This window comes from Xenopus laevis, chromosome 8S, assembly GCF_017654675.1.
Source record: "Xenopus laevis strain J_2021 chromosome 8S, Xenopus_laevis_v10.1, whole genome shotgun sequence".
NCBI classification, from domain to species: Eukaryota; Metazoa; Chordata; class Amphibia; order Anura; family Pipidae; genus Xenopus; species Xenopus laevis.
In genome coordinates this window covers 55,293,285-55,320,287 of record NC_054386.1, presented here as the reverse complement: position 1 = coordinate 55,320,287, position 27,003 = coordinate 55,293,285, and the positions used below count along the sequence as shown (strand labels likewise).

Below are 27,003 nucleotides of genomic sequence, written 5' to 3'. Positions count from 1 at the left end.
AAATATAAAACAGTGAATATCTGTGCATATTTACAGTTCTGTGCAATGATATATGGCCACAGAACACGGCTGAAGTAAACTCTCTCATTCCAAAAAAAAACACTGAAGAAGAAAAGAGAAGAAATACACATACAATCATATACATGTACATTTAAAGCAGCTCCTGCAACTAAATGTTTTTTATTTAAAAGAAAACTTGGTGAGGGATGCAAAGATCAATCCTGGCGGCAAGTTCATGTCCTCGTTCCAGTGCCAAGGGGCTCCTTGCATATCGTTCCAGCACAGAAAGTTAAAAACTGCTGTGGGAAACAATTGTCCTTGCTTAATACATGTTCAGGTGGTGGAGGAATACTTGTCCTTAGACAGGCCAATCACCTGTTGGTGAACTGTGACACATTTCTTTAACACAATTAAATGCAGAAGGAAAATGAAATGTGCAATCAAACAGGACAACTCACTCCAAAACCCTAATTTAAAGCACCACTCAAAAAGTGGTCATAAAAAGCGTTCCCCCTCCCCCGTCCCAGACCCTTCTGAGGCTCTGGAAACGACAGGGTCGTAACTAACAGTTTGTTTTAAAGGATTTACACAATGCTCTCTCTGTTGCTTGCAACCAGGACCGCTCTGCGACAGATGGGACAGGTAGAATTTTCAGACAACCAGCGGTCGATACAATGGATGTGGTACTCATGAGAACAAGGCAGTTTGCGCAGCTTGTTCCCTTCTGTATATTCTGTTATGCACACGCTACATGTTTTCAGGGCATCATTTTCACCAAAGTTCCGCGTGGACAGGTTATCGATTTGCTCTTTGGTGAGTCCTCTTGGCTGATCATCATCATCCTCATTAAGCAGGAAGAACTGGGCCAGACTAAGAAAAGGTAGGGATCCACTTTCTTCAAATGTGACAGCCCCTCTGCTATTGCGGCCCTCCCTCCTGGTAGCAGTAGTTGAAACATTGCTGCCTTCATCAGTTTCCACTGGAGCAACAGGTTCTGTAGGCTCAGCACTAGGAGCTCTGACCTCTGCGTTTGCATTGTTTTGTGCTTCACCAGGAACTGCTGCAGTAGGAGATACTGCTGTGGGGTTGTTAGGATCAGTATCATTATCATTGTACATGAAGTAGCTGAGCTCACCAAAGCCAGTCATTATTTGCCTCAGCATCGTCTGGATGGCCACAGATGTGGTTTCACTGAGCCCAGTGTTCAGGATTCTTCTAATTGGAATACGGATGGTACTTACATATGTTCTAACTCCAGCACGTTCAGACCGTGAGAAAGTGCGGCGAAACCCTCCTCTTTCGCTCTCATATGTGACTGTGTTGTTGGGAGTCTGAGAGCGTGAACGTGTCCTGTTAGCTATGCTGTCTCTCTGCCTGTAGTCACCTGGGCGCACGCGCCTTACCTGCAGATCTAGGACAATGGTGGGAGGCCTCTGTCCGGTACCTGTAGTCTCTGCATTAGTGGAGGAGTCTGTTTGAGGTGTTTGGGAAGAGCTTCTGGTCTCTGGGTTTGACAGATGAACAGTGCTTTGGCTCTGACCTTCAGTCCCAAGAACTTGTTGTCTAGCTGGAATATGCTGTCTAGTTCTAGAGCTACCCTCTGTTTCATTTGATGAAGAGCTGTTCTGCACTTGAGAACTAACATGGTGCCTAGTCCTAGAGCTACCCTCTGCTTCTTCCGTATTGGAAGTATCAACAGTCTGTGATGAAGAATGCGGAGCCCTTCGAATAGGTGGGTCAACAGCGTGATGCAGAGGGGATCTGCTTCTATCAGTTCTAGCTCGAGTTCTGCGCTGATCTGGACTTCTGCTTCGGGCCCTCCTTTGCCCCCTCTGTATTGGTGCTTCCTCTACAGTCACCTCTGCTGGTGCTGACCTTGTGGCAATCGGTATAGGTTCAGGTTCATTCTCAGCCTCACCCTGACTGCTCACTTCCATATCCTCAGCCCCAGGCATCTCAGCCGATTGGTCAAGCGAAGGCATACTTGGGTTGCCAGAAGTACGATTCACATTGATTTCCAAACTAAACCTGAAATCACCACTGTTTGGATTTGTCCTGCTCACTGCCCTCCAGGACTGGTTGCCTCTCTGACCACTTCGTGTTGTATTCCCGGTCTGCCGCACTGAATTCAGCCAATCTATTATAGAATCTCCATTGGAGGAATCCTCTGCAGGGTCCCCACCTGTAGAGACAGAATCGCCTAAATAAATTAGATCTGATGTAATGATATAGTAAAAAACGTTAACTAAAATTAGACACAGTAAACCTCTCAAGGCAAAACAAAAAGGATAAATGCATGTGTCAAAAAACATTTCTTGAATGTACTCGCAACATATGTGCTTTAAAGGAAAAGGAAAGTAAGAATCATTGGAGGTGGCAATGTGTTAATGAATGCACTAGGTTACACAGGCCCATGAAGGTAAGGAAAAAAATGCACCAGGAAAATCTAAGAACACCACCATGGATAAGCATGCTTTTATTCACCGTCAGTGTAGATTTAAAAAAAAAAAAAGTTAAGAATTTGACCCCCTCCCCTTTTGAGTCAGCCTTTTTAGTCCTTTAAAGGGGAACACTTGTCCAAATAATTCCAGAGTCACAGAAAGCAGGTAAACAGCATTTTATGGACACTGTTATTAAGGCAAGCTATGCATCGTACCAAAATCTTGTGTATGGGATGAGAATGGAGGACCTGATGCCCAGGTTAAGCAATTATGAACAGTGTTGAGAAAGGGGGGCGTGTGAGGTCAGTGACACAAATTAAAATAACTGCTGTAGCAATATAGGATTGACAGCTGAGATTTTTCAATATGTTTATAACAGGTATGGTGATGTAAAAAAAAACAAAAAAAAAACAAAAAACTTGCGTTTCCTGTTTAATTTGAGGAGCTTTTTATGTCTGAATGACGGGTACCATTTTAGGAAAAAACAGCTAAACCTACTATAACCAATAGGTAATACCCATAAAGGTGCACAAAACTTGATAAGCAGGTCAGCAGTGCAAAAAGAGCTCAAGTACCTCTTGTTTCTTCTGTACTTGGCTGTGGAGGACCTTCTTTGATTTGCTGAAGTCTTCGCAACAATTCCTCTTTAGTAATTTCCCCTGTAATACACAAGAGAAAAGCAGTATCCATAAGTACTCTGAACAATAAAATGCATATCAAGGAAACATAGCAATAAGGAAAGCACAGGCAACATAAAATTAGCAGTTAAGTTATCATGATAGTGGATACATAGAAAAGAAACTCTGCCAAACAAAACCTTTTCCTGCTCTATTTCACCAATATTCATTCTATTTTAGTGCCAAGGTGTCCGGATCATGGTTTCCCAACCAACTGCCAAACTCAGACACCTTTAAAGGGGTTGTTCACCTTGAAATTAAATTTTAGTGTGATGACTGAGTGATGTTCTGAGACAATTTGCAGTTAGTTTTCATTTTTTATTATTAGTGTTTTTGAGTTATTTAGCTTTTTATTCAGCAGCTCAACCTAGTTGTTAGGGTCCTAATTACCCTGGCAACCATGCATTCATTTGAATAACAGACAGTAATATAGGGCATGAATAGAAAGAGGAGTAATATAACGTAGCATTAACAATACATTTGTAGCCTTACAGAGCATTTGTTTTTGAGATGGGGACAGTGGCCCCCATTTGAAAGCTGTAAAGAATCGTTCAAAAACAACGGAAAAAATGAAGACCAATTGAAAAGTTGCCTAGAACTGGCCATTCTGGAACATACTAACGTTAACTTAATGGTGAACAACCCCTTTAAATGACCAAGGCACCCAAGGTTTGTACTAAAGGCAAACAACACTGATTTATATTTCTGCTTTAATGACATTTAGCATAAAAAAGGATTATAAACTCAAAGACTATTTATTTCCTCCTATGTATATGATCATGTATTTTTATTTACACATGAGAAGGGCATGGGGCTACAAAGTAGTAATATCAAAAGAATGCATATGCCAGAAATTCTGTGTGGATAGACAGTCCTAACTAGGATTCCTCCCAGGGACATACAAATTTAAACCAACAGTCTACACTGTCTTTTCAAACACTTACAGCAGATTTATCAAAACGTGAGATTATAACTCACACCTATTCATTCCTATGGGATTTTTAAAAGCATATTTATCAAATGGTGAACTCCATTGATAAATATGATTGTAAAAATCCCATAGGAATGAATAGGTGTGAGTTTTTCTGTGGTGAGTTCTAATCTTAAATTTCGATAAATCTGCCCCTTATACTCCTGTTGTGATGACAGGCATTTCTTTTTTTTTAAAAAAAGTTTTTATTTATTAACGTTTTCACATTAATTAACAAGAGAGAGTGGAGAAAGAAGAAAAGAAAAAGGTGTTATAGAGAAAGGAATGGGTATTGATGGGCTTCCTCTTCATTAAATCAGAGGTCTTTTACATTACTAACAGTGTGTACAGCTATCAACTAGCCAAAAGTAAATCCTTTTTATGGTGTCATAGTGTCAGTATGCGGGTTCTCTAGCCAGCGATTGCAGATCTTCTTGAACTTGGCCGGGCATCCACGTGCCATATATGTTAATTTTTGGCGGTGAAGCACGTCGCCTAATAGTTTAATCCAAAAGGCCAAGGAAGGAAGTTCCATTGCTTTCCAAGTTAGCAGTATTGCTTTTTTGGCATAGTGTAAAAGCTGCAGAGTACACAGTCTGTCAGTTGAGGGCAAAGAGAGATCCTCCATGTGCCCCAGCAGACAAAACGTTGGGACCGGATATTGGGTAGCCCAAGAGAAGTATTCATAAAGTTAAGTATTGTAAGCCAAAATTTTTGAATCTTACGACAGTGCCAAAATACATGTAAAAAATTGCCTTGGTCTAAATTACACTTAGGATAAACATCAGAGCATTGGGTTAGGGCTTCTGGGGAACAATGTATTTTGGATTTGTAAAGGCTGGCGTAAAAGGCAACAAATTCGGAACGGATCTGATTCTGCTCTGTTACTTCCCACCCCCCTGTTGTCACCAGTCTAGGAATGGATGTTGTTTGTGAGGGCTCCCTAGCGAGTTAAGCCAAGAGTTTACCACACTTGTCCCCCTTGTCATACCAGGAGGCAGTCCGGCTCAATTCCAACTGTGAATATCTATGTACAGTATATATGTCAGATTAACATCCTTCTGGGCGACCGCCAGTCTCACCCTTTTGATCCAATGGGCTATCCGAGTACTCACAAAGTTTCTTACATAATACCTCTAGGGCTGCATCTTGTCTACCCCTGGCCTCCTTTATTAGTGAAATATAAGTCCCACGTGCAAAGGCCTTGCTTGCGTCCCACACCACCTGCTCTATGGCTGTAGCTTGGTTAAAGGGGTGGTTCACAATTTAAACCTGACAGCAAAACAGAAGCTAACCAGGTAACGAAATACAAGATCCCCAATTAAAACCTGACAGCCAAACAGAAGCTAACAAGGTGACTCTCATTCAGTGCTAGGAGATACAGTTCATGACCAAAGGATTTACATCCCTGCCTGTTCGACATTTCATTCTGAAACCAATGAAGTTTACCTTCCCTGTGAAGTTAAAGCAGCTTCTAATCTTCTGGGGAGGCATTCCACAAGTTTTTGCATTATAATTTTACAACATTAGTGGGATTTCTTTCAATTCAGCCTCAAAAGTAAGGTTGGAGTCCGATGGTTGGGATCAGAGATGGCTTGCATGTATCGTTCCAATTCATCCCACAGGTTGTTCAGAAAATCTTCCACACATCTTAGCAAACTCATTCTCATTGACACTGTATACAGTAGCTTTATGCTTTAATTCAATGGAAGCAGGACAAGCCCAAAAATAGAAAATATGTTTCCGCCTCCACCAAATATTGCCATTGGCATTATGCAGGTAAGGTTTTCCAGGAATTTGCCAAACAGGCAGAAGGTGAAAATCCATTTATTATTCCACTTCTTCAAAGTGACCTTCACACCGTTCCAATCAGTGTTTGGAATGGCACATGTGATGTTACGTTTGCTTCATCTGATTGCTTATAAAATTCATATGCCGACAATGCTTTTGGAGGCAGTTTGATACTCAGCAGTAAATTGTCCAGTGACATGTCATCTTAGATGGTGTGTCTGGTTACTTTTAACGATATTGGGGGTTATGTAATAAAGGCAATAAGTTTGTCCAAGGGCAGTAACCCAATGCAACCAATCAGCAGGTAGAATTTACTAGTCACCTGTTTCAAAGTAAGCATCTTATTGGTTGTTATGCGTTACTGTTCCTGGGCAAAGTAACAGAAAAAAATGAAAGTGTTTTAAAGCAATGAAAATATCATGTACGGTTGCCCTGCACTGGTAAAAACAATCTTTTTGCTTCAGAAACACTACTATAGTTCATATAAACAAGCTGCTTGTGTAGCAATGGCCGAAATTGAAAAAAAGGCAATATGGCACTGGTTAAATAGTGGATAACAGCAGCAACATAACTAGAGGGGGCCAACCCGTCCCCCTCCGTACGCACGGAACGGGCCAGAATAAGTGGCGTGCGAGCTGCCGGGGGGCCCTGAGGGGGTGCGGGCCCTGGCCCAATCTCACCCCCTGCTCCTCCGGTAGTTACGCCACTGGATAACAGATAACACCATTATGTTCTACAGAGCTTATCTGCTGTGTAACCCGAGCCTTTGCTGTGTAACTACTGTTCCTTTAAAGTGGTGGTTCACCTTAAGGTAACTTTTATTATGTTATAGAAATCCCAATTCTAAGCAACTTTTCAATTGGTTTTCATTATTTATTTTTTAGAGTTTTAGTTAAATGCCCTTTTCTTCTGGCTCTTTGCCGTTTTCAAATGGGCGTCACTGCTCTGCAAGGCTACAAATGTATTGTTACTGTTTATTACTGATCCTTCTATTCAGGCCATTTCCTATTAATATTCCAGTCTCTTATTCAAATCAATGCATGGTTGCTAGGGTAATTTGGACCTTACTTACCAGATTGAGATGCAAATTGAAGAGCTGCTAAATAACTCAAAAACCTTCAATAATAAAAAATGAAAACCAATTGCAAATTGTCTCAGTATATCACTCTCTACATCATACTAAAAGTTATCTCAAAGGTGAGCAACCCCTTTAATGCCTTTTATTACATATGGAGGACAATGCAGTACTGCGCAGATAGGCACATGTGTATGCATATAAAAACAGCATGGGTGACCTACAGTGGTACAATTCTCAGCATCCCTGAAGAGTGTATAGTAAGAGTATATACAGGTTACCGTATATACTCGAGTATAAGCCGAGTTTTTCAGCACTCAAAATGTGCTGAAAAAGTCTACCTCGGCTTATACTCGAGATAGCATGTCAGTGGTTTTTTAAGGCTTGCCCCTACCAAAACGCTAGGTTTTTAGGTCAAAAAGCCCTTACCCCCATGATTTAAGGCTCCTCAAACTTCAAAATCCTCCCTGCATGCCTGTCCTGAGATCCGGTTAGAAGGAGAAGTGGGCGGGTAGCTGTGCTGTGTGAAAGGAAAACGTGACCCTGCAGGCAAAAGTGGCCATCTCTGAACAGTGAGACTGGAGAAGGAGGGGCTGAAAAAGGTGACTGTGCAGGCAGAAGTGAGCTCTGCTGTGGAAGTACCTGACCCATGCTGCAGAAGGAGAGGGCTGGAAACGAGACAAAGTAGAGAGCTATGCTGGGACACAACACAGAAGACTATAAAGCAGTCAGAAATGGTGAGCTGTGTTGAAGGGGGAAGTATATGTGAGCTTTTAAAAGAATGACTCCTATACTTATTTCTGAATATATATGTTTCTGTTTAATACATTTCCGATTTTTAATTAACCCCTGGAAAGAAGCACGCTACACTATATTTCGTTTTAGGTACTGGCAATTTGCTTTTTCAATCGTGAGCGCACCGATCTTTGATAACTTTCTGTTTCACTTATATAGCAAGTATATAGTATAGGCTTATACTCGAGTCAATACAGTTTCCCAGTTTTCCTAGGTAAAATTAGGTAACTCGGCTTATACTCGGGTCGGCTTATACTCGAGTATATACGGTAAACTAAAGTGTGTTAAAAAAAAGTGCACTACACATCAGCAGACCTTCATCTTTCACATTATTACTGTTTGGTCTTCTTTATATTTCAATACTCTTCACAACAGATAGGGCATTAAAAATGCAAGTTTTTTTAGTATTCTAAACAAAAGAACAGTAAACTTACCTGGAGTACCCAATAAATTGTTATCTCTCATAAGGCGGTAGTCATCCTCATTTAAGTTATTTACAAACTGATAAAAAGCTTCTTCTCGATCTAGCCTGTCCATCTGGCTTTGGCGCTGAGATTCGGACTGTTCAATGCTCCCTTTTCCCGTGGAATCAGCACTCTCCATGATGATGAATGGATACAATAATGATGTCTAAAGAGAAAAAAACAATTCATGTAATTTTATCCATGGCTTATATGTATTTAGAAGTAGTTATCCAATACTGCTGTTCTAGCTATTTAAGTCTAAAAGGGCTATGAAAGGCATCAAGAAAAAGGTGGTATGAAATTAGGTCTAAATTTTATGGCATTGTAACAAGGGGTGGGGTGGTCAAACTTTTTAGGTGACAGAGCAGAAGGTGGTTTCTCGTACTTCTAAGAGGTACAGGTATAGGATCCCTTATCCGGAAACCCGATATCCAGAAAGCTCCAAATTACGGAATGGCTGTCTCCCATAGACTCCATTTTATCCAAATAATCCAAATTTTTAAGAATGATTTCCTTTTTCTCTGTAATAATAAAACAGTAGCTTGCACTTGATCCCAACTAAGATATAATTAATCCTTATTGGAAGCAAAACCAGCCTATTGGGTTTATTTAATGTTTAAATTAATTTCTAGTAGACGTTAGGCATGAAGACCCAAATTACGGAAAGATCCGTTATCCAGAAAACCCCAGGTCCCGAACATTCTGGATAACAGGTCCCATACCTGTACAACATGAAGCAGGCCTTGTAGATAATGGAAAAGGGGAGCAGACACTATCCAGTCATACTTTTAAGAATTTCTTAAAGGAACAGTAACACCAAAAAAATTTAAGTTTTTTAAAGGAATAATGTAGTGTTGCTCTGTACTGATAAAACTGGTGTGTTGCTTCAGAAACACAACTATAGTTTATATAACAAACTGCTGTGTAGCCATGGGGGCAACCATTCAAGCACAGGGTACACAGTAAATAACAGATAAGTTTGTAAGAATCCCATTGTATACTTCAGAGCTTCTCTGTTATCTTCTGAGTATCCTGTGCTTTTCTCCCTTTTCAGCTTTGAATGGCTGCCCCATGGCTACACAGCTGCTTGTTTATATAAACTATAGTAGTGTTTCTGAAACAAACACAACAGGACATTATATTTTCATTACTTTAAAGAGCATGTAAAGGAAAAAAAATTAAATCCCATTTTTACTTTCTTTAATGAAAAAGAAACCTATCTTCAATATACTTGAATTAAAAAACATGTACCGTTTTTATAAGAAAAATTGTATGCAGTGAAATTCTCCCTTCATTTAATGCTGTGTATAAGAATTGTCAGATGGTGCCTAACTGCTCTGCAGGGAAACAATCATACTTATGAACAGCAGGGGGAGCCCCCGCCTTACTTCCCAGCAATGCAGAACTCAAGCAACTTTGTTTGTTTCCCTGTAGAGCAGTCTGTGACTGTGTACAGATTTGTATTGGATGTTATTTTTGCCTTTACATCCCCTTTACTGTTTTCAACTACAGCTGCAGGGACAAAGATCATGGAGCCAGATTTAAACAGATAAACTAGGATTCTATTTCAAGGATTGTTTTGCTGCAGCCGCTGGTGCTGCAGAGTTGGAAAAAGTTTGTATTAAACAATACAAAAACTATAAAATCCACACAGGACCCAGTGCAGTCCCCCTATTCTGACTATTAATTAGTTTTACTGTATCGGCTTCTATGGTAGATATTATTTGACTTGTGCGGTTTTGATAATTTATGACGATCCCTAAGCAGCCAAGACCACACTGAGCATGTGCACATTTTGCCATTTAAACACCAACTTTCAGTGTGAAAAAGAAGGATAATCTAAATTGAAAGTTTATTGGCAATGATCTCACTACCAACATCACTTGCCAATCACCATACCGGGCTATGCATTTAGGGGCCTATTTATTATGCTGTGTTAAAATTGTCTGGGAGCGCATACCACTGTATACAAATCCGGTGTAACTGTAAGAAGCTGCTTGAAAATGCTATGGGAAAATATGGTGTCCAACCATCGCAACTTTATATCCGTTTTTTTTCCCCTAGTCTTCTGCTGGAACTTGCTGCTTGAATTTCCCCATTGGAACACGTACATACCTTCATAAAGACACCATTTATCCTACACGGCTTTTTACACAGTTTTTTGGCAATGTTCATTTTTACACAGCAGAATAAATAGGCCCTTTAGTAACAAGTAGGACAGGCTCTATATATGCCCCCCATCTGGAAAAAAACCCAGTATATTTTCAAACTGCCCAATTTTTAGGCTAGACATAAATGTTACATTTTGCTCGGTTTGCTTGGTGAGGTTATCAAATGATAGATCTTTGCCTAATTTGGCCACCTATTCATAATAGGGGCCTAAGCATTCCCATTAACAAGGGCTGCATTAATGGCTAATGTGGCCTCAAATAATGGGATATCTAAACCTGTCTGATAAGATATCTGGAGATTAATTGATGTTCTTTGGGCCCCCTAGACTGGTAGCTCATGTCTGCCAACATATGGACAATTTTACACAATGATATACTAGGACGTGACAATTCTCTTGCAATAAACCTGAAACAAACTCAGCATATGACCTGCTATTTCCGAGAGGATATACCCAGCCAAAAAACATGTAAACATGATAAAGACCAGGCATTTATCTACATACACTAAAGACAATCATATAACATTTCTTTAAGTAAATAGGCCAATCTTATGGTACTCTATGCGGATAGAGTAAAAAGCATTTATAAGATGAATTAAACAGCAGTAAAATCTGAATTTCCAAATACGCTTTCATACATACCAACATATACAAGTCAAAGCAGAGCCACCCTGAGGTCATGCACTAATCTATCTAGGTACCACCACAATCCCTTTTTTGGGTGTCTATGTATGACAGTTGCTATTGTTAAATGGAAAAGAAAAACCCTTTGGTACATGGGATTTCTTCTAATTCTCCTACTGCTTATATCACAATGAGCTCCATAAACACAAGAAGTGGCTGGATCAAACTGTAAGCTCATTTTATTCCTTATGATAAATGTTTGTGTATTGTCCCTGTTTTCTACTGCCATGAAGAAACCATACATTTCCACTGGTGCAGATCTCCACCGAGTAGTACATTTTTCTTTAAATCATGCTGTCCTTACTGAAAAGCCTACAATTAGGTATTTAGTGGGCAAAACCTTGCATGAAAATAACTTCAGTCAATATAGATACACATATACATATACAAACACAAACGTACCATACATATTTCAGATTTCTGTTTTCCTAATCTGCTTTTCTAAAATCTTGTTCAATGTCAGTATTTTATGTTCACACACACACATCTGAAGCACATTACAACATAACAATAATACCTTTATGCAGGGGGGCGCATGCGCGCCATGGTGCGAGTAAGACGCACATAGGCAGAGCTCCCGCATCATCGGGAAAATAAACCCGCTAATTAGCATCGCATAGCCAAGATACCGACACCGGGTCTAAGCAGTGGAAACACAGCAGCTATGGGGAAACGCCAGAAAAAAGAACAAGCAGGCACAAAGTCTCCCTACCTATAGAAAACACCGTCGCGTCCCAGAGAGAGCCAAGATGGCGCTGACGAGCTGGAACCAGAGGCCCTGCCTGAATCCCCAGCTCCAAGCTCACCAGGGAGCATCGATATGGAACAGATGACAGCCCAGGCACAGGCTCTGCACTCAGAGGAGCAATCTCAGCAGCAAGACTCTGGGCAATATCGGGCAGATCCGATCGTGGGCCCTAGGGCCCAACGATTGGATCCTAGCATTCGGTAAACGGGCGGTCGGATCGCGGGACCACATCAACGAACAGATGCGGCCGCGATCCGACGGGATTTTCTGTCCCATCCGATCGAGATCTGGCCGACTTTCGGCCAGATCTCGATCGGAGAAGCCCGTCGGGGCCCGATCGGAGAAGCCCGTCGGGGCCCCCCATACACTCCTCTGAGTGCAGAGCCTGTGCCTGGGCTGTCATCTGTTCCAGATGTATGGCCACCTTTAGAGAACAGATCTGGACGCCACAATCTGACAGAAACGGTTGCTCCACAAGATAGAGCATTTCTCTGGTCGTTATTTTTTACCATTAACCCGGACTTACCCTCAGAGGCCTCCAGGTTTGACAGAGCACACATGGCACTGGGCCCCAGACAGCTTAACCCACCCAATCCAAGGGACATTGTAGTCTGCCTACACTATTTTGAGAGCAAGGAGAGCATTTTATCCAAGAGCTGCAAAGTGCCGCAGATTGAACATCAAGGTCACAAAATACAGATATTTAACGACCTATCACCTATAACACTAAATAAGCGGAGAGACCTACATCCAGTGACCCAGCATCTTAGAAGTCATATCATAGGATACCACTGGGGTTTCCCATTTAAATTAATCGCTACAAAGGGCAACAGGCAATTCATCCTACAGGACTCGACACATACGTCCCAATACCTCAAGGACTTGAGACTAACACCCCTGGACCTGAATCAACCCACTTCTGCACAGAACACCCAACCCTGGAAAGCCATCTCACCTATCTGGGAGAAGCCGAAAAGCCACACACAAAGGACAACCCCTACAGGCACCTCCACCTGAAGCGACTTTTCACACTGCAAATCAACCCACCATAGAAAAGATTACACATCCCGATGATGGCGAAATCCGGGAAAAACATTCCTGATCTACCTACTCATTTCCATTGTCCACCAGGACGTTACGCCCTTCAGGCTCGGCTGACCTGCTCCGAATAGATCCACGATCTATATACAGGAGCTACAACGGATATAGACTGGTAAACCACATTGAAAATACGTTGTTTCTATGCTTAACATATGTTTTGTTTTGTTATGATGATACTGTTATAGATTTTATAACCATTTTCAACCACTTGTTCTCTACTACTCTCTATGACTGCAATCCCCAGCCTCTCTTGGCTCTGTTTTATGCACTATGCTGTACAAACTCTGCTACAAGGGTTACCAGACCAGGATTTCTCACCTCTCCACATAGCAAAACCACACATAATATAAAATGGTGAAGATACTAACCCTAAATGTTAATGGCCTCAATAGTGTGATGAAACGATACATGGCCATACGAGAGATTCACAAATTGAGACCGGACATTGCCCTTATCCAAGAATCTCATTTCACCCTAAAATATTTCAAGCCACGACCCCCGCCAAAAAAGCAGGACTCATTACATTGTTCCGTAAAGACTGTCCATTTGAAGTCACCAAAGTCCACTCAGAAACAAAGGGACGATACTGGATTGTCACAGGCAAACTCAAAAGTAAACTACTTAAAATTGCGAACATTTACGCCAAGTACCATTCCTTCAAAAAGTCCTAAAAAATCAAAGGAGAATATCAGATCCCAGTGATTATAGGGGGAGATTACAATCTAGTTCTCTCCAAAGCCAGGGACCGATCTGACCTCCCACAAATTCAACAATATGGTATCCAATGTAAGAAATTCCGCCAATTGATTCGTAAGCTAGACCTCAGATATATATGGCGAATCAACCACCCTAACGAACGAACCTACAACTTCTACTCGGCCCGACATCAACTATACTCAAGGTTAGAACTTTTCTTGATTTCTAGGAATCTCCTTTCATACCCTATAACAGATATTGTCGCAATACACTGGACTGATCACTCAGCAGTATTGATAGACACTGATCTCTCACTGACACCCAGGAAACCCACACACTGACCCCTTAATGAGACACTTTTAAATGATCCCCATATATGCCTTGAGATTTCTGAAGTGTAAAAGCCACCAAACATCAAAGTTCCCCCCCCCCGAAACATTGATGTTTGGTGGCTGAATAAAAGGGGATATTCCCCGACTGCATTAATCGGAGTGTGTGCGGATCCGTTTCTTTTACACTTTGGTTGCTAAGGGACCCTGCCGGGTTAACAGAAGGAACGCACCACCAGCTTGCAGGATTGGTGAACTACAGGTGTGCGGTAGGAGAATTACATTGAGATTTCTGAAGCTATCGCAGAATACTTCACACTGAACACGTCCTCAATGTCCAATCTACCCAATCTGGGAAGCTCACAAGGCGGTCATCAGAGGCAAATTTATAGCCATCACCACTCACAGGAAAAAACTAAGAATTCTGACAAAGCTAAACCTAAAAAGGAAATTGAAACATTTGGAATCTCTCTCACAACAACGATTCTCCCTTCCTTGCATGGGAAAATTAGCAAAGTCAGAAAAGAACTAAACTCACTTCTTTCCCAGGATATAGAGAAAGCCCTTCGCTGGACTAGACAAAAATACTATGAGAGAGGAGATAAGCCACATTCACTACTGGCCAGGAAATCGAAAGAACAAAGTAATCAGACAGCAATAACTGCAATAGATAAAGGGGATGGACTAATGACGTACTCACCCAAAGAAATTGCAGAGACGTTCCAACAATATTACAAAGAGCTCTACAATTGAAATCTGCCAAGAGCTATACCAAACAGAACCACAAACCAGCGACAAACCTTTTTAACCCAATACATCCATGCAAAACTATCTCAAACAGATCTTAAATCTCTGAATGAAGCCATCCTAGAGGATGAAGTCAAGACCACTATGAAATCTTTTCAAACTTCAAAATCCCCTGTCCCAGATGGGTTTTCCTACGCTTACTATAAGAGATTCTCGGATAAGCCAATACCTTGTATGACCAAGCTTTTCAACTCCTTCTTAGATGACACTGCAATACCCAACAGCATGTTAGCATCTTATATCACTCTAATTCACAAAGAAGGCAAAGACCCGACCCAATGTGGAAGCTATAGGCCGATAGCTCTATTGAACTCGGACCTCAAGATTTTTACTAAAATAATGGTCAACAGATTGAGCAAGCATCTGCCTAAACTTATCAATGCAGATCAGGTAGGCTTCATCTTTGGCAAACAAGCTGTGGACAACACTCGCCGCGCAGTCAACATTACTGAAATTATAAACAAGACTTCTACACCGGCCCTCCTCCTGAGCCTGGATGGGGAAAAGGCATTTGACCGACTGAACTGGCACTATATGTTTGACCTTCTCCAACATATGGGTATAAGAGGCCCCTTTCTCACAGCCATTCATCTGTACTCCACTCCAATGGCAACCCTTAAACTGCCGGAAGCTACTATCCGCAACGGGACCCATCAGGGATGCCCCCTTGTCCCCTTTATTATATGCATGGAGCATCGAGCCATTAGCATCAGCTATACGCAACCACAAAGATATCACAGGTCCTAAAATCAGAGATCAGGAGTTTTTATCCTTGTTGTTCGCGGATGATGTATTATTCACATTGACAAATCCTGTAGCGTCTCTCCCAAACCTTCATCAACTACTACTACAGCAAAATCTCTGGTTATAAACTAAATATGGATAAAACCTGGACTCTACTACCAATGAGGCCTTGAAATCCAGATTCCATTATAAATGGAAACAGCAATCATTGAAATACCTGGGGATAAACCTGACTAAAGCTTACTTCATACTGGCAAGAAAATCACAAGGAGGCCTGGCAACACCAGATATTCAGCAGTACTATCAGGCAGCACATCTCCGCCAGGTCCTGGGTTGGACTACCCTCCAGCCAGTCACAAAATGGGCACATATAGAACTGCTATGGACCCACCCCATCCATCTTAACACATATCTATGGACTCAAGACCGGGACCTCAAATTCCCTCTTAAAACCATGGGCTCAATTAGACCCGCCATATGGCGCAGATGTAACACTGGCCGATCAAAACTCTACATTAAAGTCTATATTAGCCAACCCCCAATTTATCCCTGGGACCTCCGAGATCTTTCGTTCACATTGGGGACCACACAACCTTTTTAGAATATGTGACTTTCTTGACCCCCTTACTAACAAACAATGGACTTTCCGAGAAATTCAAGCCAAATATCAGCTTCCTTCGTCCTTTTTCTTTGAATACCTCCTAATTACCCATTATATTCAATCTAAAGTCCGGAAGCTAACGACAACGAACGCCTGTCGAATGCCGGCGTGGCCTACCCCAAATAGCAATGATTTCCACGCTATACCAAATCTTAACTAACCTCCCAACAGACCCCTTCCCAAAACACAAATATATGCTGCGATGGGAATCCATTACATCCACGACCATATCACTAAAAGATACGGAAGAGATATGGGAGAACAACAGGAAGAGCGTCTCATGTGTACGCCATAAAGAAAGCATATACAAATCCATGTTCTTCTGGTACTATACACCAGTACAGCTGGGCAGGATCTATCCTAACACTTCCACTTCTCGCTGGCTACATTGTGACAACCTAGGCACCTTGGAACATATTATGAAGAATTGCCCCAAATTAATTTCTGGAAAGCAGCAGAATAACTCCTATCAACAGTTCTTGCACACCCAATAGACCTTGATTTCTGGTCCACGCTTGTGGGTAAACCAATCCCAAGTAATAAACCCTCAGAACAAAGGCTAGCAAACTACATACTAAAACGCTGGAAAGACCCCAACCCTCCAACACTACCGGAAGTCCTCTCAAAAGTGAAAGACATGAGAAATATGGAATACATGACAGCTAGACTCCGAGGAACAGTTCCGAACTTTGAAAAAATTTGGTCCAAATGGGACTTGTACATCCAAAGCTCAAGGACCACTACCTGAAAATCCCTTGTGAAACACCTCAAATAAACTCACGCAGTGCATCTGTTTTAATTCACTTCACTTTTCTAAACTTTACTCTATATTCCCCTACATCTTCCCCCATTCTTAAAACTTTTTTATATCCATTATGAGCTTTTTCATGCTAAAACTATGGCGACAACAGGGAATAATAACATTTTAAAACAAATACCCTGTTAATAAAACATCTGCTATACAAATGTACTGAACAGCATAATACCTGCTTGTGTTGATAATTTTATTTTGAAAAATCAATAAAAAGAAATATATACCTTTATGCACAGACCAAACTAGATTCAAATCAGGTTTCAAGACTAAGAGGGAAGGAACTTTAACTATATCAACGCTTTAACAGCAACAATCACTCAAAAGAACCCTATTAAATTTTTCCAAGGAAAAGCGGATTCATTTACCCATGCGGGTCTTATTCTGTGGTCACGTGCTTAAACGACCAATGCAACATTCCTACGGAACATAAAATACTGACATTGAACAAGATTGCAGAAAAGCAGATTTGGAAAATCGAAACCTGCAAGTAAAATCTGAAACATGTATTTTGGGGCTTATTAATCCATTCCTACCACAGCTATATTCCAAATCCATACATAAAAGTTAAGGATCACAAAAGGTAGTCCAAGCTCATACATTGTGACATGTTAATATTGGATATAATCACTGTTTCGCTCATACTCAGCCTTACTTCCTGGATTTCATAACTGCCTTTAGCAAAAGTCACAACCCACTTGCTTAGCATCCTTACATAACTCAACTTATAATGAAGGGGGTGGGAAGACATTTTCTGCCAATCTGTAACAGGGAGCAGGAAGCTCCTATTTAAATTGCTGAAGGAAGCCCTGAAAAATAAGTATAACAATAGGATAATTCCCAACACCTTGAACTGAGCGCTACCTAATATGTACAAATAACGTGGGCATACACAAAGTGCTCATTGCGTATGATCACAACGTAAGGGGAAATGTCAATATATCAAGTGTTTCCTAACAGGTAATAATGTCAGCATTTACTCTGACTCATCTGAGCATGTTTCAAGGAACAGAACCAAAAACCGTATCATTCTGAAAAGTTGAAGCTGGATTTGAATCCCTACAAAAGGAAATGCTGGAATACTTACTGAAAGGCCCAAATGGATGATCTGGTGATGAATCATAGGGCTCTTACTGAGAGCCAACAATACCAGCCTTTCGCATATGCAAACCGAGAATTCATCTCTTTCTTTCTGGCAAGCTTGCATGTAAGCTTATTATTTTTCCATCAGAAGCACTAGCACACCAGTGTTTCTTTTACTAGCACCTGAAACGCTCGGTGTTCTTACTGTAGTATATCTGCCCAGCTACCTTACGCCTGGAGAAGTGCATTCAAAGTGGGTAGGTGAGTGTACACCCACAAGAGTACTGGGATTGGAATACCATGTACCAGCTACACTACCTGGTTGGCTCCGCCAGAATATTAATTGACATTTTTTAGTGAATATGGCGTGCATAAATACGTATTATACAGTGTTGTCATTCCATAAAATCATTCACCGTACTCCCAGTGGTGCTCGCAGTCCAAGGTCCTCACTACATTAATGGTTAGTTTTATCAGAAGCCTATTAAAGTGCTTGTATACTTTTGGAGTGTGGAAGGAAACTGGAGGAAACACAAGTATGAAGTGAACATATAAATGCCCTGGCTGGAACGGAACCTAAGCACCCAATGCGGCGAGGAAGCAGTGCTAACCACTGCACATCCAGTTTATACAAGGAGCTATTGATTAGCAAATAGCATTGACCAGTGTATCACCACTTAGACAGTGACATTCAAATGGGGCAGCAATGGCTAACATTACTGTCCGGCTGGTGTTCTAAGTCCAGGCAGTGCATTATCTGCCATGTCAGCGTGGGTTGCTTCTGGGTACTCTGCTTTCCTTGCACACTCCAAAAGCAGGTTAAGAAGTTTCAAACAGAGAACTCATCTCTCTCTTTCTTGCCAGTGTTTCTTTTACGAGCACCTGAAACGCTCTGTGTTCTTACTGTAGTAAATCTGCCCAGCTACCTTACTCCTAGTGAAGTCCATTCAAAGTGGGTAGGTGATACACCCACAAGAGTACTGGGTTTGGAATAGCATATACCGGCTACACTACCTGGTTGGCTCTTCTAGAATATTAACTCCTTGACATTTTAGCGTTGACCAGTGTACTACCACTTAGACAACGACATTCATATAGGTCAGCAGTGGCTAACATTACATCACATTGGTGTTCTAAGTTCAGGCAGTGCATTATCTGCCATGCCAGTATGGGTTGTCTCTGGGTACGCCGCTTTCCTTGCACACTCCAAAAGCAGGTTAAGAAGTTTCTAATCAAAAAATCAGCCATGGTGTGTGTAAATGGGTTGGGGCCCTAAAACAACAGGGGCGGGAATGATGGTTAATCTCTATGCAGCACTGCAGAATGTCATCACGACTATAAAGGCGACAACAGACAAAAAGATTTGATCTGTGAAACGTCATATTCTACAATATATAGCGCGAGCACAGCGAAAGACGAGCCGACAGACATCGGAACAACGAACAGTGTTTATTGCTGAACCATCAGATACTGGTTCAATTCTATTGTTTCTAGCTGTATATCTCTGATTATGTATATCTCTGATTATGTATATCTCTAGCACTAAATGTCTGTATTGAAAAACTCTTTCCCGAGACCAATAGTCACAGGAAAGATAGTACATGTTACCTCTATGGCCACCTTAAGAATGAAGACAATTTGCTATGGTTTGCCAGTAAGCCAGACTGGTTACTATGAGAAAAACGTGATTAATTAGAAAGATTCTGCTTGGGGAGGACATTATAGAAGTCATAGCCTGCGTATTTTTCTACTGCTCTTTAATATTACAACTCCCCCTACAGCATATTACTGGAAGGTTCTTCCCACAGAAATACTCCAACACCATGAATCGATCAGAACGAAACAAGTCGCAGATTTCCTGACTTGTAACAAGCAATATGGCAGCTCCAGCAGATAATAACAACACAAGGCAGGAATGTAGTGCAGCGTACAAGCGAAGCTCTCTACTGGATTTCCATTGGTGCCAGCGGATAGATAAGCAGACGGATAGGGGGTGTAGCGAACGAGCACTCACGGGACATCACTCTCCCCAACAAATGGTGAGAGTCGCAGTTCAAGATCGCAGCAGGTCTTACGTGGGGGTACAGGAGTAGCCACCTTTTTGGAAAATAATACCGGCCTCCCTGTATATTTAGATTTTTTCCCTGTAACATTGGGGTCAGCATCATTTGGCCAGGTGGCAACCGTCTGTCCGTATGTGATTGCTTCCGATCCCTGTTATATCGCGAGTACTTACACCATCAGCAGATTGCTGCGGCCTAGCCTTTCCCCAGGAGCGCAACCCAGGACACCCGTACTATGCCTTTACGCAACTTGTTCCCAATAGCTATGGAGCGCCCTTTTGCCTACACTCCCTACAACACCAATAACCCAACGTGAATCTAGCGTCGCTACCGTTAGCGCCCACATACCACGGAGAGAGGCCCCTCGCTCCGGTCTCCGCTAGATTCCGGCTTCCTCCGCCCAGACCTTTCCTTACTCCGCCATTTTCTCCATTGTTACAATGGCAGCCCGGAAGTGAGAAGGCGGCAGGGCGGAGTCAACTCAGAGGGGCAGATGGGGGAAGTTCTAAAACGTGGTTAACGTGCAGAGCGTGTTGACGTCAATCTGCCAAGCTGATGGCTGCTGCCATCTCGAGGCGAGAACTGAGATTGATGTGTTTAGTTTTAGTTCGTGGATGGGTTTAGTTCCAGATGATTGAATGCTGTCTGTCTACTAACTACTTAAAGGAACAGTAACATCAAAATTTTTTACAAAAAAATTATTTAGAATGCAACAAAAAAAAAACACCAACACAAAATAAAATTTAAAATAGCAAAGCCTTTATTAAGAAAATAACTTACACAAACTCCACTTCCTGTCCTCTACAGAAAAGACGTATTCTAACAAAAAAAAATTCATGTTACTGTGCCTTTAATAAAAGCTTAATAAAGACTACAGTGTGGTTACTGAGTGATCTCTGGCCTTTCACAAGATGACATTAGTGGTTAAAGGGCATTTCTAAAATGAAGGAATACATGGATGAAGTTTCCTTAAGATAGAGAGGAATGTTTACAAAGACGCAGATTAATAATAAATGGATAAGTGAACTAAATGAAATGCTAGCAGTTTGGGGTGGATTTTTTTTGTGGCAGTTCAGCAGGCAGGGCTGAAGGGGGACCTTAAACTGCAGGAATTATTATTCATGAGTTTTCAATTTAATTGTAATTCATTTGCCCGTAATCTAAAAAAGGACAATTGCTCTAGCAAAAAAAAAAAATAATGGCTCTTCTTTTTTTACTCCTAGCTACAGCTGCACAGTTCAGTTGTTCTAATGATTAGCTAGAGCACTTTAGTTAAATTTTTTTCCATGCAGCAGGTGGATTAATTGACTTGCAACATAATGGAGGATTAGATCATGTTAAAATAATGATGTCATTTAAAGAAGTCTATAAAACGCTTGAGGAATCGGCAATCTGTACAAATTCCTCTGAGGGCCTGTAATGGACAGTTTATGAGGTTAAAAAAAAGATTTTTGCGGATATACTCATAATCAGACTCGTTTTTACAACTTCCCTGTTAATAGCGTTTTCCCCAAGTATTATTTTACTGGTCGGGCCAGTGGAATACTGGCTAGGTACCTATCCTATGAGTTTCTCTTTAAGAATGGCAAGCTCATTTCAACCACTGGTATATAGCTAGATATATAATGCCCTCTCAAGTGATATCTGAGCTGTGCATTCCTGCTCCAAGAATGAGTAATAGCAGGTGGTTGGGGTGTTGTGGCGCAAGCAGCAGCAAGGTGGGGACCTGGACTATCCTACTCCAGGAAGGGAATTGTTGTTTTGTGGAAGTACGGTACAGGTTATACCACATGCATGTCACCAGGGGCATAACAAGAGTGTGCTGGGCCCCCCAGCCCCAGCGTGCATAGGCACTGCTTTCAGCACCTGTCCACCTATCCAGGAGGGGATTTCAATGCTATAGAGAATGCAAGCACTGCAGTCCGGCCCCCTGCGACTGTTGGGGGTACAAGAGAAGGCAGAAGCAAAGGGGATGTAAATAATAAGAAACAGGAGCAGAAGTGTAAAAGAAAACAGCAGAAGCTGAGCACAGAACAAATGCAGAAAAAGGTGGAGAAGACTTGCAAGAAACTACATTTATACTGCTAGGTGTTATGTAGTGTAGAAGTGTGTGGTGGTGTTTTTGTGTGGGCATAGTTACACTGCTACTCTTAGATTTCACTCTCAAAAACTGGTTGCTTTAACTTGATGGCATTTATCAAAACACAATCAGTGATATACAGTAGAGAAAGTTCCATGTTATGGGGCACTAGGGTCTCTTGCTTTTTTGGCAAAACTTTCCCACCAACCTAGCACTGTTTGCTGTAACTGCCATCAAGTCTCACATTTCCTGTCTCGACTGACATGGCAATCTCACAACAAATTCAATACAAACAACTTTGGTTGGAAAAAGCAGTGCCAAAACTAGTTGTAACCTTTCTCTTCTGTCTGAGGGAGCAGTAACGTAACTAAAGAGGGTCAGACCAGGGTGCAGGCTGTGCAGCCGCCCCCCTCACCCCCCTCTGGACACAGTTTTCTGTGTCCTTCAAAACATCGCGAACTACCGGTATGCAGGGGGTGTGGGCCCAGTTGCGAACAAACCCTCTTCGAGTTACGTCCCTGCCAGGGAGCTTGTATGGCAGCTTTACATCTGAAACATGTCAGGAACAGTTATTCCTTAGAGAGAAAAGGACTGCAGTGAGCAAATCTGAAGCTCCCTTCCAGGTTTGGGAGGGGCACTGTTTATACGCCATGGGTGTCAAGGTGTTAAGCAGGTTTCTAAGTGTGCAAGCTGAATATGTGGGGTTTTCAGTGTAGGGGTATGAGCAGTCATTTACGGTACTTTGGGGAGAGTACTAGTTCCATTTGACATTACAAAAAAATGTTCTCCTTCCTGTGATCACGTGGCACTATATATAAAATTATGTTGCTGTTCCCAACTGACTACGGTGTCAAAAGATAAGCTAATGTTTTTTCCCATTCTGTAGAGCAGTGGATGCTTTCTATCCTACATGGCCTTTATGGAAAACAGCACTGGTAAAATTGTTCCTCTTCAACCATGTCCACTTGTCCTAAAAGAGTTGCCACCTGGCCTGTTATTTTCTGGCCTGACTGCCAAAAATTATTCTTCATGCCAATGTTATAAATAGGGATATTAGATTAAATATATGAAGGCTGGTATTTTTTTCCATCACATCTTCACATCCCTAAGACTGCCTGGAAACTTGTTTTCATTGTACGCTGCCTATATTCCACAATACTGGAGTAAAGCTATCAGACTGTTTCAGAACAGCAGTCAAGCTATCAGACCATTTATTTAAATGCACACAGTCAAGACTATCAGACTATCTTTTTCCCATGCATTCCACCACTAGTGCTATCAAGTTGACCCCCACGTGAGTCAGTCCACTTCATTTGGTGCAATTTCATTGTCAAAATTACAATACCACTGAGCTAAATATTGCAAGTCACACTAATTTCTTCTCCTTATGTGCCGAATTCTTTTCCTCCTCATGTGCCAAATTCTGTTACCCACAGCAACAGCAAAACCCATTCCTTTGTTTTCCACCACTAGTGCTATGAAGTTGACCACCATTTAGTTTGGTGCAATTTCACTGTTGAAATTTACCATAACACTTCGCCAAATATTGCAAGTCACACTAATTTCTCCTGCTCATGTGCCAAATTTTGTTACCTATAGCAACAGCAAGACACATTTCCAGAGCATTTCACCACTAGTGCCATGAAGTTCACTACTACCTGACTCAGACCACTTAGTTTGGTGCAATTTCACTGTTGAAATGTACCGTAACACTGTACCAAATATGCCAAATTACACATTTCACCGCTTCATGTGCCAACTTCTGTTACCCATAGCAACAGCAAAACACATTTCCCGTGCATTCCGCCACTAGTGCCATGAAGATGACCACCACCTGACTCAGTCCACTTAGTTTAGTGCAATTTCATTGTCAGAATTTACTGTAACACTGCACCAAATATTGCAAGTCACATTAATTTCTCCTGCTCATGTGGCAAATTCTGTTACCAAAAACAGCAAAACACATTTCCCACGCATTCTACCACTAGTGCCATGAAGTTAACCACTACCTAAGTCAGTTCACTAAGTTTGGTGCAATTTCACTGTTGAATTTTCCATAACACTGCACCAAATATTGCAAGTCGCACTAATTTCTCCTCGTGTGCCAAATTCTTCTACTTCTCATGTGCCAAATTCTGTTACCAATAGCAAACTACATTTCTCAAGCATTCCACCACTAGTGCCATTAAGTTCACCACCACCTGAGTCAGTCCACTTAGTGTGGTGCAATTTAACTGTCAAAATTTACCACAACACTGCGCCAAATATTTAAAGTCGCACTAATTTCTACTGCTCATTTACCAACTTCTGTTACCCATAGCAATAGCAAATCACATTTTCTGTGCATTCCATCACTAGTACCATGAAGTTCACCACCACCCAATTCAGTCCACTTAGCTTGGTGCAATTTCACTGTCGAAAGTCGCACTAATTTCTCCTGCTCATGTGCCAAATTTTGTTACACATAGCAACAGAAAATCACATTTTCCATGTAATGGTCCCCCCCATGTCTTGACATTCAGAGATGCAATAGTCCATTCTTATGTCTCAACATTGACAGATGTTGATGGCAGATACAGATGGCAATAGTCCCCCGTTACAACTCAATTTTAAGAGATGCAATGCCCCCCCTTACAACTCAACATTCAGTGACAAAATGGTCCCCCCTTACAACTAGATATTCAGCAATGCAATGGGCCCCCTTGCATCTCGACATTCACAGAAGAAATGTTCCCTTCCGTCTTGACATTGGCAGGGGCCTCTCAGCTAGAAGTCCAGACCAAGGAGCAAGCTTTAGGGCAAAGTTCAAGTTTGAGGTAACCAGAGGGATCAAGATTAGATGTAGTCAGAATTCAGGCAGCTAGAATCAAAGTCAATAGGTTAAGGCAAGGTCAAAAGTCCAGGAAAATACTGCAAATAAATTAGGAACACCCAGGAATACAAGCCAGTAATTTCTATTATCGGGCATTCAACCTGTGACCTGGAAGGGCTTTTATTTGCAAATTTCACGCAGTTCCTCAGCGTGCTGACATTTCGCTTTAGGCACGGCTTGATGACGTCAGTGCGCTGGGCTGGGCACCACTATCTTGAACGGAGAGCGAATTGCTCCAGAACGGAGCACTCCCATTGCTCCTGACAGTGCCCCCACATCTTGGTTTCCATGGAAATTGTTTGTAAAATTCCCATACAAGTCGAGGTGCATGGATATCAGCCTGTTTTATCCAAAAGCACTCCTTGGGACCAAAACCTTTCCAGTGGATCAGGAATTGTAGAGATCCTCTAGAAATTCTTGATTCAAAAATCTTCTCTACTTCGTATTCCTGTTGACCATCCACGGTGACAGAAGCAGGGGGAGATTGTTCTGAAGAAAAGTGACTAACGATTGTCAGCTTTACCAGAGATACATGGAACACATTAAGAATTCACATCTCAGGGGAAAGCTGAAGTCTGACAGCCACAGGATTAACAATCTCCACAATGGGAAATGGACCAACAAGTCTTGGACCCATTTTGGGGGAAGGAACTTTGAGATGAATGCTCCTTGTAGAAAGCCACACTTTGTCCACAATTTTATATAAAGGAGAAGATTTCCATCTGTGATCAGCATAACTCTTGTGGGCCAAGGAACTTTTCTCCAAATTGGCTTTAGTAGCTGACCAAATGGCAGACATGTAGGCTATATGATCAGCCGCTGGTACATCTGACAAGAGGAAGTCTTGGGGAAAGGCTTGCGGATGTTGCCCATATACGGTCAAGAGGGCGACCTACCAGTGGAGGCATGACAAGCGTTGTTATGAGCGAATTCCGCCCAGGGAAGTAGATTGGCCCAATTGTCCTGACAGAGGGATACATGACTTCTCAGGAACTGTTCCACCTCTTGATTTACTTCCCCCCGTTGGATTGGACGTGATAGGCATTGGAGAGCAATACCCAGGTTTTTACACAAAGAGTGCCAGAATTTGGACACAAACTGGGACTCTGTCTAATACAATCTCCACTGTAAAGCCTTGAAGATATACTGAATTGTATTGAACAACTGAGAGAGTTCATTGGCAGAGGGAAGATTAAGCAGAGGAATGAAGTGTGCCATCTTGCTGCAGAGGTCAATAATTACCCATATCACAGTGTTCCCCTTGGAAGGTGGCAGTTCGACAATAAAGTCCATAGCTAAGTGAGTCCAAGGACGGGAAGGAATTGGTAGAGGCTATAAAAGACTGCAAGGGCAAGAGTGACTAGACTTAGAAGAGGCACAAATGGCAAAGGCCACCACAAAGTCCTTAACATCCTTCCGAGTAGGCCACCAAACGACTGACAAGCTCAAAGGTCTTTTGGAACAGTGGCTTTGCTGAAGGATGGGGGTGCGGAACTTGGTACTTGGTGGCATGTATACCATACCTATGGGGGTATCAGCGGAAGCAGAGGACTGGACTGCTAGGATCTGGCTAGCCAGTTGAGAGAACAAGGAAGCAATGATCTTTGTGGAAGGACAATCGGTTCTTGCTTTTCACTGAGGCGACCCTCCGGTACATTGCTTCGGGATAGGGCATCTGCCTTCCGATTCTTGGAGCCAGGGCGGTATGTAAGGACAAAATTGAATCTTGTGAAGATGAGTGCCCACCGAGCTTAACGAGGGTTCAGTCTCTTGAGAGTCTGGATGAACTCCAAGTTTTTGTGATCCATATAAATGGTGATGGGAAGAGGTGCTCCTTCCAGGAAGTGTCGCCTGTCTTCGAGTGCAAATTTTACTGCCAGAAGCTCATGATTCCCAATGTCATAATTTTGCTCGGCTGGAGAGAATTTCTTCAAGAAGTAA

The 27,003-nt window shown here is 41.9% G+C and overlaps 1 protein-coding gene across 2 annotated transcripts in view; it reads right to left on the bottom strand.

The window, feature by feature from the left end:
* rlim.S (ring finger protein, LIM domain interacting S homeolog) overlaps nucleotides 1-20,617 on the bottom strand; it is a 21,878-nt gene extending 1,261 nt beyond the window's left edge. Inside the window, exons 1-4 of one of the 2 annotated variants that reach the window (XM_018231910.2) lie at nucleotides 20,459-20,617; nucleotides 8,184-8,379; nucleotides 3,017-3,100; nucleotides 1-2,182 (exon numbers count right to left, since the gene is read on the bottom strand). The exon at nucleotides 1-2,182 is cut by the window's left edge and continues 1,261 nt beyond it. In XM_018231910.2, the coding sequence (XP_018087399.1) occupies nucleotides 585-2,182; nucleotides 3,017-3,100; nucleotides 8,184-8,352 (1,851 nt within the window). In that variant the 5' untranslated portion in view covers nucleotides 8,353-8,379; nucleotides 20,459-20,617 and the 3' untranslated portion in view covers nucleotides 1-584. 2 annotated transcript variants of the gene reach the window in all.
* Nucleotides 20,618-27,003: the final 6,386 nt, after the last annotated feature.